This window comes from Bubalus bubalis, chromosome 4, assembly GCF_019923935.1.
Source record: "Bubalus bubalis isolate 160015118507 breed Murrah chromosome 4, NDDB_SH_1, whole genome shotgun sequence".
NCBI classification, from domain to species: Eukaryota; Metazoa; Chordata; class Mammalia; order Artiodactyla; family Bovidae; genus Bubalus; species Bubalus bubalis.
The window spans coordinates 137,475,063-137,487,910 of NC_059160.1; the positions used below are offsets into that span (position 1 = coordinate 137,475,063).

A 12,848-nucleotide genomic window follows, 5' to 3' on the forward strand; every position below is an offset into this window, starting at 1 on the left:
TAAAGGTATTACCATACTTTCATAATTTAAAATATAAAAAGAGAAAAAATAAAGAAATGCTAGATAATGAAAAGGATTTTAAGTTGATGATAATTTGTTATGCAGAAGAAGCACATAACATTAATATGTAGGGGAACACAAAAATACAAACAAGGACTCAGGCTATAAATGGAGTATACATAGAGCACCAAGGAAGGAGTGTAAGGGCACAAAGTCTTTGTGAATTGAGTGGTGCTACTACTTGGAAAAATGAATAAAATCTGCTGACGGTGGGTTGAGAGGAGAATGTGTGAAGAAGAGGAGAGGAAAGATATTCTAGGTAAAGAGAGGACAGCACAGATTGTTGAGGCAATGTCCAAAGATGAGGACTACAGGAGGAAAGCACCTAGTAGGCCATGGCCGTTGGAGCTGGGTTATGATGCTTCCTGTAAATTGGGAAAGGTCTGGACTTTACCTCTGCTAGCACTGGCAGCACATTTTTAAAGAATCTTTTAAAATTAATTGGAAATATCTGGATTGAAGACAGAGTACAGACACATATGTATGTGTGTATATACAGATATATATATTTCTATTTCTACATGTAATAAATATAAAATAAATGTTTTAATACTTAAGATTAATAGATGGATAACTTAATACTTTTTCTCCCCTGTAAAATTAAAATCACTCCAACTAATTAAGCTGAAAACATGTTTCTAAATTGGCTAAATTCAACAAAAATACATCCATTCACAAAACCAAATTTTGTTCTCTTTTGAGTAAATAAAAATAAAATATATCCTGATACAACATTCAGGAAAGTATCCATTTTCAACAAAATTATCTATTTGGATATCTTGAAACATGTTTATGACAAAGCATAATTATGTATATATATCTTTTCAATATTTCTCTCCTTTAGTAGTTAACATTAAGAGATTACCACATCTCTCAAAGCAAATTGCTGCCATTTAAAACACAAGTTTAGCAAGATGGAGATGATTTTGCCTATCAAACACACCAAGATTGGTATTTTTCCTATCTTGAGATAAATAAAAATGTTGGTTACTATTTCTTTAATAGTTAAAGTTATGTTATTTGAACATTAAGGTACTTTGTTCATTTGAGTACATTTCTTAGCACCAGCTGCTGGGTATGTCTTTTCTCTGTTTACCCTGATTTCACAGCACTGTTTACTTCTATCAGTTTAGACTAGAGGACATACCTAAAGGAAAAAAATCTAGAAAATGTTTTCATGAATCACTCTTTTAAAGTATAGAAGTTTTAATCACATGACCTTGGTTTATCAATTTCTAATAGTTAAATATATATATGTGCATAATTAATACTTTTTAATCCAGAATCCTGACCCACATTAAAAAGGTAAAAATTATAAACAATGCCAATTATACAAATATGCCACAGAAAATAACATTCTACAATATTTTCAAATGAAATCTTGTTTTTAAAAATTCAAAAAATTCTTGTTTTTAGGAATTCAAAATTCCTAGTATTAACCAAGAATAAGCACGATACAGAATAGACCATTTTCATTATAACTATTACTAGCAACAATGCAGTTACACATAAATGTGTAAGCATTTAAAAAGAGGAGTGTCTTTGAAATGTAAATGCAAAAAGTCAACTCTACTTACATTATGTTTACTTTAATGCTGTTTTAAGTAATTTATATCTCAGGGCTTGAAATGTAAATCTAATAGAACACTGAAGACAACTATGAGAATATAAAAGGTCACGAAAGTTTAAATACTGTGTGATAATTCACTCTTTAAAAAGACAGTGAGTTTTGACAAATTCTAACCACAGGGACAAATATTTTTCCTGCCAAACCACTTCTCTCATTTATGGTGCAGCATTTTACCTCTATCTAGTATGGTTGTTCCTTGTTCATGGTAACACAGGTGACTGCATTCAAATGGCATTTACCATAAATTGCACCGAACTGCCCTATAATTTCATTTGGACTGAATTAATTAACTTCTCAGTAGGTGGCTGAGGTACTGAACATAAGCCTAAAGAAATATTTGACTGCTTAACCTACCTTCCATGAATTGTCTCTAAATCAAGGCAGCTTCCATTTTAATAAACAGTACCAGGTAAAATATATTTAGTAGGACCTAAAGGGTAAAGATAAGGCATTATTAATAAATGGATTTAGTTTTCCACAAGCATGCATGTCCATTTAAAAGAAGTCAGGGGGCACGGCAGACAGTTAGGATTTAACAAAACTAATCAAGAGTTGGCATGCCTGATATTTTGAAAGTCTGTTTACCTTAGGAGGTATGCATTTATATTAACAAAATGCCTTCTTTGTCCTTGCAAGATTTTTAACAAAAAGCTCACTACTTTGTAGCAATTAAAATACTACTTTAATGCTGTTTTAAGTAATTTATATCTCAGGGCTTGAAATGTAAATCTAATTTTTAAAGATATTATCAGATCATCTGTATTATAATATCATAAAATACCTATTCTATTTATGATTCTCCAATTATAACATTATTAATATATGACAGCTAACTCTTTGTTTCAAATTTACAGTCTTCATATATCAAGAAGCAAATTAAAAGGACAAACAAGGAATGTGAAAAGTCAGCTCATAAAAAGCTGAAATGCTTTTTATTATGTGGCATATTTTTCTCTGTCATAAACTTCCAGTTTAGGAAAATGAGAAAACAAATACTTCTTTTGACAAAGTCCTTGAAAAAGTGTTTAACTCAGTATTTTTAGATTTTTTTTTAACTGTGGAAGAAAGAAAAGGAGGGAGGAAGAGAGGGATGTAAGGAGCCCCAACTTTGTATTATACCTTTTGCTGGGAATGGAGAGTGGGAAGAACTAACACTTAATGAGCAGTAGCTCAGAAGTACAGCTTAAGACTTCAGCCCGATTTTAAAGGCTTTGTAACATATAGTAAGATGGGACCCCAGAAACAGTCTGAATAATTTTGGGGGAGATGGCCCTTGGTCAGGCTTCATCTAAATGGTTCTAGGAAGAAAGGCTTCAGCCTTATTGCAAAGTGCCCACTGAGGGCACAACTGCTAGGTAATTTCTCTAAGAACAAATTCTGGTTCTTGTACCATTTGAGTCCCTCTTGATAATAATATGCATAAAGAGAAACAACAAGAATATAATTTGGAAGTTTTAAAACTGGTTTATTCTAAGGAAGGCTTTAACTTAAAAAAAAAAAATGAACGCATAGATGTCAGTTTCAGAAACAATTTTTCCTGCACATCTTCTAGCTTAGTAATTTAGTGGCAACAAGAGTCATAAATGCTGTCAAAAACGGCAGTGAGGTTTAAAAATAAAAATTCAAACAATAATATCCTTCACATTTTAAATATGTCATTTACTGAATTGGCAATCACAACTGAGATTTATGAAAGCCTTCTAGTTAGAAAAAACAAATTAATCGTACCTTTTTAGGTTTTCATTATCTCTAAATTTTATCAGGCAAGCATATAGGATTTCCTTCTCATCAAATGCTGTGTCTGTCCTGGTGTCTCCAGTCACAAGAGACCTTTTGTATCATTACTCCCTTGAGTCCCAGTTCTTACTAGGAGTCCTGGGCAAACACAAAAGTAACCTGGCAGTTACATCATTCTACATAAATGAAAAAAGACTCTGCTATCTAAAAATAATGAAAGGATCCATTTAAATTAATGTTATTTTTTGTGAAGTATTCATTTTACTTTGTAATAACGTAATTCTGATTCAAATAGAGTTCTTATGAGCTTTAAAAAATCTCTAGAGATTATATACAAGGCAGTAATTTAATTCTTATATTTTCATTTCTTACAATGATATTTGAGATTTTTAGTGCTGCTGCTGACAGCTTATGGAAACTGTTTTATTTGGAAATTCTGATTTTTAAAACTGTCCAGCTCTTATTTATAAGAAGCATAATTATTAAGAAAAAGGTTTTTTTTGTTCCTTTAAGGTATTCATTCTTTTGCTATTTATTCCTCACCAGATTTCATAATTCTGTTTGTGTCACTATGATTAGTTGCTATGGAAATTACCTCCTATGGAAATGATTCCAATGTCATTCTTGTAATAATATGACTTTAATGACAAATATCAATAGCAGACACGAACCCCTACTAGAAAAAGGAAATCTAAATAATATTTTTAGAAGGATTAATTCTGAAATGATCATGGCCAAATTTTCTGGTATTTTTAATAGGTCATCTGCTTTTTAAATAAATATTAAATGAATTTTAAGGTGTTAACAGCTACTCATTTCCCCAAATGCCAATGTCACAATGGAAATTAATACCATGCATAGAAAAGTGGAAGTAAAGAACATTTCATCTACCTGTTACCTAAACTTAAAAATGTTTTGCTTTACATATGAAAGGTAATGTCAATAGGATTTCAGGGATCATCAAGGAAACAACTTTGAATAACACATTACATATTCCCTTTAAAGATGAAGAATTTAATATTCCAAAATTTATCCCAGGAATTTGAAAGGTCAACTAGTGAGTAAAACAATAGATGAGAGCCAGTGGACTATTAGATGAGAATTCCAGAATGCTAAGAAGAAATCTTCTTGGGTGGATTCTATAATTTGTGGTTTGAATAAAACTTTTGAAACATTCCATTAGGATTAAAATTCTCACAATGAGAATATGGCTCTCATTTAACACATTTTAAATTACTAGACAATCTCTCCCCAAAGAAATTTTAATGCTTTCTTCTGCCTGGTGCTTGTTCACCACCTAGTACTAATTTAGGAATAAATTAACCCTTCCAACAATTGAGATATTGTCTAGAAACTACCTCTTATGCTCTACTAGAGAAATAACTTCAATTCTGAAAATCATAAAAGAGAAATCCATTTCTTAATTATAAAATATTTTTATACCTATTAATTATTGATATAAATCACTATCATATTTACCTACATAATTCATATTACTATATCTACAGTGCTTCTGAATTAAGCTTCACAGTTATAGATTTTTAAAATGTTTTATACATTAAGGGTTTTCTATACTTGTGTCCACCACCATGATCTAGGGTCCAAAATGTCTTTGATAGTTTTCTGCCTTGGAGCTGGTACTGGCTTGGCTTCAATACTGGTTTTAGTGTCTGTGTGTTCACCATCAGTTGAACTACTTTTCCTGGCAGGAAGAAGTTTTCGAGGAGCAGCCACCGGTTTCTGTAAGTGATGCATCGGGGTTGACAGTTTGGTATCCAAAGGCGAGGTCTGAGATACACCTGTTTTTTCCCAGTTGCCCTGAATCAATTGATTTTTGTTGCTTTGTGTTTTTAAGTTGAATGGAGCTTTATCAGAAGGAGGAAGGGGAGCTCGTCTCTTTTTCCCTTTCTCTTCATGTAACTGCTTGCTTGCAGGAGATAATACCTTTTTCAGTGTGGCCCAAGGAGGAGATGAGGCTTCTTCATGCTGGCCAATTAGGAACTCTCCATTTGTCTCTTCAATTTTTTTTTGTATTATACCAGTTAAACTTTCAAGTTTCATAGGTGAATCAATGCCTGTAATAATTATTAGAAAAAATACATGGAACAAATTCTGAAGCAGTACACCCTTTACCCAAGTATGTTATTACACTATGTTATCTATATAATAGTTATCCAAACCAGACCAGGATAATTTTTTTTTAATATGTTTACTTGTAAAAATAACCATACTAATGGCACCAAAAAATAAGATCATGTACTGCATGCATGCACACACACACACACACACACACATGCATAAGTATATTCCTAAATATACGTGGAAAATCCAGTTTTCAAAGGAGTTGAGCGTCATCAGAATTTTTTTGAATTCTGCAGATTAAGTATTTATTAAGTAACTTTTGTTGGGTTTAAAATCTATTCTGACTTATAGGTAAGAGTGGATTCCCTTTTATAAACCCCTGATAGGTAAACTAGGAAGATGTAACTAGATTAGTATTCCTTCCTGTAGACCAGCAAAGTCTTTGTAATAGGGAAAAAATCCAAAACAAAACCCCCATGGAAACAGAGTGAAGCCTTAATACCACTTTGGTGATTTTCCTTGGGAAAAATGGGAGACGCTTATGTCAATTACATGATATTTTCAAATGTGTAAGCTCAAATGTTTCATTTTAAATCCAACATTTAAAGGTATATGTAAGTGCAGGAACACTGGTGGTAAAATACACTAAAATTTAGCACTGATTTGTGCTTGTTCACAACACTGCTCACTGAGGCAATCACACAAAGATAAATAAATACACTTCAAAGTGTGGGGAAAATGGAATATTTATGAGTCTAGAAATCTAAAATTTTCCAAAGTATTAAACTTAACCAATTTTTTTGCCTGAGAGGAAAACTTCCATTTATTAATATTCATTTATCAACACTACTTTAAAACAAATTTAATAAAATATGGAAAAAAATTACTGAACATAATTACATTTTAAAACGTCAAGGTTTATATCTTCAGAATTTTCATCAGCTACTCAGCTAATATTTATTTTCAGTGTACCCTTATTCATTTTGAAGTCTTAACATTTTTGTTTGATCTTAAGCATTCAAACTATGAAAAATGTGTATTCATTAATTTTGTATTAATTCATCTTTTAAACATGAGTTTCTTAGTCTATAATCATAGTCTTTTTTCATTCATTTTTGACTGTGGCTTGAAAATTTTAGCATTTTAATGTCAATAGAATAAGCTGCTTGTCTGAGGACAATGTCGTTTTTGTTACCCTGAGGCTTAGAAAAGACAAACCTCACTTACTCATATCATGATAGACTGAGGTTGCCTCTTTTGTCAAGAACAAAGGTGGTTTCCGTGGTGACATAATCTCAATTTTCATAAGTTCTTCACAACAATGCTTCCATTGGCCTAAGAAAGAAAAAGGTAGGCTAGTTTAAAACAAATGTGAAATATGTATTTAATTTTTAACAGATTATCAACACATTTTTTGCTTTGAAAAAATAAGTGAATTCATGAAGTATTAGCTTAAAGAAGTTATAAAAACCTAGTACTACCCATTATTTCTAAGTCTAGGCATAAATGTACTCTATTTTAAATATAAATCTCTATGAACAGATATTAAGCTAAGTTCTGTAGGCTACTCAATACTATATTACTTCTCTAAATGGTCAATAACTAAAATGTTTATGGTAAAAGTTTGTGTAAGTTCTCTTAAATATTATAGAAAAACATTCAGTATTTAAAACAGTTGAAAAGTAAAGATTAACTGAAATATAGTTAACTTGAAGGAAGCAAAAAAATATATAAGTAGTATTTCTCAGAAAATGATTTTAATTTTGAAAATTTTAATTAAGAAATAAGAATTGCTTACAAAAAATTCTTTTAAGATGATAATCATGCCCTCCTAAAAATCAGCAAAACTAGAAAAATGCTGTATTTTCATTTTATTTTGGGTACATAAAAACCTGTTACTATAAAGACAGATCATTCAAAATTCTAACTGGATGCGATGGACTTGAGTTTGAGTAGGCTCCAGGAGTTGGTGATGGATAGGGAAGCCTGGCATGCTGCACTCCATGAGGTCACAAAGAGTCGGACACGACTGAACTGAACTGAATTTATTTTAGGAAGGATACTTTAAAGCCATTAGGCATTCAAAATAATACTCAATAATAAAAATACTCTTGAGTAAGTTGTTTTAATATTTAAAATAGAAAAGTGTGGACCATAATAATTTTTCTTGTAATTATGGTTACTATGTTCATCTCAAAATAAAATTCTCAGATTTATTCCTCCTGAGTGGATATAAAAAAATATTTAGCTTTTCCATCCTTATTGTGGACTTGTATGCTGAGTTTTGCCATTCTTACATGCTATCTTACATTAGCAGAGAAGTAAATGTAATATACACGTGCCTTTTTATACTGATTTATGATCTGTATTTCTTTTTATTATATTCTCAACCTCTACATTCAACATCCAACTTATTTCCCATGGCTTAAAAATTAAAGATACTTCATGTTTACTCAAATTATCTATTTTTGTTATTTTATGTCTAATTTATGTCATGTTAATATGGTAATATATACATAAATTTTAGATCCATCACTTTAAATAGTTAAAAAATAAAAAAAATCCCTTTCAATATGTTTTATTATAATGCTAAGTATAGAATATGGTAAAAAAAATTTCAAAATATCTCATATAGCAATATATAAAGGGAATAAAATCTTGAGTTTAAGCCTTCAAAGGTTGCTTTGTAGAATTTAAATCTAGTAGGATCTGAGATTTGATAACTTATTCCTCCTTTCTACTTCCTTTTTTAGATAAATACAGAAGCGCCAGCCTTTTCTTTTGGGGGGCAGGAAAAAATGGCCTTAAAATGGAAAAGTAATGAAACACTTTAAACCAGCAAACAATTCTCTGTCAAACCTTAGACAAGGAATATAGTACAGCATTGTTTCAATATTGATAGTTGAAAGCTTTTCATTGTTTAACTGATAGCAGAATACTATGTTGAAAACTGCAATATAAAGCCACATTATCCCATGGTTACACAAGTCAGAGATATAAATGTGGCATGTTCACTGATCAAGACATTACTATTAAACACTTTACCAGTAAATAAATTAGCAAGCATAGGTATATGTAATATGAACATGCTAACAATAAGGGCCCAGTATGAGATATTAAATGGGTATATTTTGCTCACATAAAATCTGTATATTGAAGATGTTTCCTACCACATATACTATTATAATGCTCCCATTCAAAATAATCTATTATGTTGAGCTGCTTATGAATGTCAGGTCCATGAATCAAGGCAAATTGGAAGTGGTCAAACAAGAGATGGCAAGAGTGAATGTCAACATTCTAGGAATCAGTGAACTCAAATGGACTGGAATGGGTATATTTAACTCAGATGACCATTATATCTACTACTGCGGACAGGAATCCCTCAGAAGAAATGGAGTAGCCATCATGGTCAACAAAAGAGCCAGAAATGCAGTACTTGGATGCAATCTCTAAAATGACAGAATGATCTCTTCATTTCCAAGGCAAACCATTCAATATCACAGTAATCCAAGTCTATGCCCCAACCAGTAATGCTGAAGAAGCTGAAGTTGAACGGTTCTGTGAAGACCTAACAAGACCTTTTAGAACTAACACCCAAAAAAGATGTCCTTTTCATTATGGGGGACTGGAATGCAAAAGTAGGAAGTTAAGAAACACCTGGAGTAACAGGCAAATTTGGCCTTAGAATACGGAATGAAGCAGGGCAAAGACTAATAGAGTTTTGCCAAGAAAATGCACTGGTCATAACAAACACCCTCTTTCCAACAACACAAGAGAAGACTCTATACATGGACATCACCAGATGGTCAACACCGAAATCGGATTGATTATATTCTTTGCAGCCAAAGATGGAGAAGCTCTATACAGTCAGCAAAAACAAGACCAGGAGCTGACTGTGGCTCATATCATGAACTCCTTATTGCCAAATTCAGACTTAAATTGAAGAAAGTAGGGAAACCACTAGACCATTCAGGTATGACATAAATCAAATCCCTTATGATTATACAGTGGAAGTGAGAAATAGATTTAAGGGCCTAGATCTGATAGATAAAGTGCCTGATGAACTATGGACAGAGGTTTGTGACATTGTACAGGAGACAGGGATCAAGACCATCCCCATGGAAAAGAAATGCGAAAAAAGCAAAATGGCTGTCTGGGGAGGCCTTACAAATAGCTGTGAAAAGAAGAGAAGCAAAAAGCAAAGGAGAAAAGGAAAGATATAAACATCTCAATGCAGAGTTCCAAAGAATAGCAAGAAGAGATAAGAAAACCTTCTTCAGCGATCAATGCAAAGAAATAGAGGAAAACAACAGAATGGGAAAGACTAGAGATCTCTTCAAGAAAATTAGAGGAACATTTCATGCAAAGATGGGCTCGATAAAGGGCAGAAATGGTACGGACCTAACACAAGCAGAAGATATTAAGAAGAGATGGCAAGAATACACAGAAGAACTTGTACAAAAAAGATCTTCATGACCCAGATAATCACGATGGTCTGATCATTGACCTAGAGCCAGACATCCTGGAATGTGAAGTCAAGTGGCCTCAGAAAGCATCACTACGAACAAAGCTAGTGGAGGTGATGGAATTCCAATTGAGCTCTTTCAAATCCTGAAAGATGATGCTGTGAAAGTGCTGCACTCAATATGCCAGCAAATTTGGAAAACTCAGCAGTGGCCACAGGACTGGAAAAGGTCAGTTTTCATTCCAATCCCAAAGAAAGGCAATGCCAAAGAATGCTCAAACTACCGCACATTTGCACTCATCTCACACACTAGTAAAGTAATGCTCAAATTTAACTTAGTATATATTATTAAATATTTGAAAAAATACTTTCACTATTCCAAGCAGTAACCTATTTGATGGTCTAAAACAGGTGTCATTTCTCTTTTACATGTTAGCTCTCAGATATTAAAAATTAGCGATTACCTCCCCACTGCCTCCCAACCTCCTTCTCAAGCTGTCCTTCCACAGGCTAAACACACCTAGATCCATTAGTGTTCTCTCATCATTTCCAGTTTTCTCACCCTCATGATTTTCTAACTCTCAAGCTAAGTCAAGTAATTGAAATATGTTCTAAGTATTAAATTACTCTTACTTTATTCTGCCCTAGATATTTATCCTCTATTTTGTTGCATATATCACATTTCACTGAAGATTACAAGAGGCTACACTTATTACGAGGAGAGTAAAAATTCTAAAGCACAAGTCACTCTTTGGGATAATATATGCACTTCCATTTTTGCTTCAGATCTTCATATCTTACACAATGAATTCTAAACAGCAAATGTAATACTATTTATACTTTAAAAATTAGACTGGCAGATTTTATCTCCAAAGCATTAAATACTAAAGAAGTAGCCAGACCTGAGAACCTAGTTGTGATCACTTTATTACTTTGACAGTACAAAAATGTCATGAGATTCTTTAAGTTAATTTTTATTGGAGTATAGTTGCTTTACAATGTTTAGTTTCTACTGTACAGCAAAGTGAATCAGCTATACGTATACGTATATTCCCTCTTTTTTGATTTCCTTCCCATTTAGGAAGGAACCATAGAGCAACTGAGTAGAATTCCTTGTGCTATACAATAGGTTCCCATTAGTTATCTATTTTATACATAGTATCAACAGTGTCAATCCCAATCTCCCAATTCATTTCTCCTCAGATGTCATGAGATTCTTACCCCACCAACTCTTTTTAGCATAATAAATTATTTTACATAATTTGAGGAATGAAAACATGAAATCATTTAACAGTAGTCGATATCTAGACTATACTATTCTCACATTTTTACTCCTCTTTCCTGTTTTTGTCTACCCCAAAATTTTAAAATGCCAATGTGTGTGTGTGCATACTAAGTTGCTTCGGCCATGTCTGACTCTTTCCGACCCTATGGGCTGTAGCCCACAAGAATACTAGACTGGGTAGCCATGTCCTCCTCCAGGGGATAGTCCCAATCCAGGGATCAAACCCATGTCTCCTGCAGCACCTGCATTGAAGGCAGATTCTCTAATGCTGAGCCACTGGGGAAGCCCTTAAAATGCCAGAATCATTTCTAAAAGTAACATGTTCTTCTATAAGACAGACTCTATAAATCAAGAGCAGTTAGGAAAGTAGTTAAACTTTTAGCTGTAATCAGCAAATGAGAGGAAGTTGTTGTCTTTTAAGTTACATACCTAAGATCAGCTGAAATTTTAAAATAAAGAAATGCAGTACATGCAGGTAAACGTGTAACAAATATTTAAACATCTACTAGTATTAGTTGCTCAGTCGTGTGCAACTCTTTGCAACCCCATGGACTGTAGCCCACCCAGCTCCTCTGTCTATGGAATTCTCCAGGCAAGAATGTTGGAGTGAGTTGCCATTCCCTTCTCCAGGGGATTTTCCCAACCCAGGGATCAAACCCAGGTTTCCTGTATTGCAGGCAGATTCTTTACCATCTGAGCCATCAGGGAAGACCCATTTAAACATCTACTGAGTGCCAATGGACAATACTTAAGGAAAACAAGTTCTGAAAAATCCAAGAAAGCCCTGGAAGGAGTCCTCTGGTTCCCTGCAATAAACCTGAAACCTATTCAGGCTTCAATTTTCTCACCTTAAAAGCAGAGAGAAACAATTTCTACTTCACTGGGTTGTTATGAAAAATGAATGAAGCCATATGGTATTTGGAAGCTAATCAATAAATTTATTTCCCTTTTCTGTCCCCTCCCCAAACATCACTGTAATAACTGGCCAAGCCATGGATCAGAGTATGCTTATAAAAATTAATCTGAGGACTTCAGATATTAACTATTTTAGAGTTCTCAGTAACAGCTCCTAAAATGTCTAGGATTAGGATCTAATCCTAGATCCTAAAATAACTCTAGGATTATCTCGAAGAGCTGCAGAAATAACTTCCTATTGTTTAAAAGTGGTTTTACTTTGCAATTCTATAGAAAAGTATCATAAAGACATAAAATACTGGTTGAATCTAACAGTAGGCTTAGTTTGCTTAGAAATAGCCATTATCAATAGTCTATATTTTCAATATACAGTTTCAATATTTTTGTTGATAAAATTCCTCCTTAAATTGAGAGTATTAGAACCTCATATATTTTACATACTGTAACTCCGTTACGTTACTATCACATTGTTTTTATAATCCATGTCATTGAACTGTATTATTGAAACTGAAAAACCATATGGGCTGTTTAAAAAAAATCTCTTTGGATGATGTCCAAAATGATAGAATGAATCGGGAGTTAACAGAAGTCTACATAAAAATGAATCTCCTTCTGAACATTTCACTATTTTATGATCATCACTATCCTAGAGAATTTATTTTTACTCCTAT

At 32.9% G+C, this 12,848-nt stretch overlaps 1 protein-coding gene across 5 annotated transcripts in view; it reads right to left on the minus strand.

The window, feature by feature from the left end:
* Positions 1-808: 808 nt before the first annotated feature.
* The window catches only part of RTKN2 (rhotekin 2), a 110,167-nt gene continuing 98,127 nt past the window's right edge, over positions 809-12,848 (minus strand). For 2 of the 5 annotated variants that reach the window (XM_044942156.2, XM_006045508.4), the window contains exons 11-12: positions 6,737-6,844; positions 3,132-5,502 (exon numbers count right to left, since the gene is read on the minus strand). In XM_044942156.2, the coding sequence (XP_044798091.2) occupies positions 4,997-5,502; positions 6,737-6,844 (614 nt within the window). In that variant the 3' untranslated portion in view covers positions 3,132-4,996. Of the gene's footprint in view, positions 2,121-3,131; positions 5,503-6,736; positions 6,845-12,848 lie in introns of those variants that run through there. The other 3 variants (XM_044942160.2, XR_006550797.2, XM_044942162.2) reach the window with 3 other exon arrangements.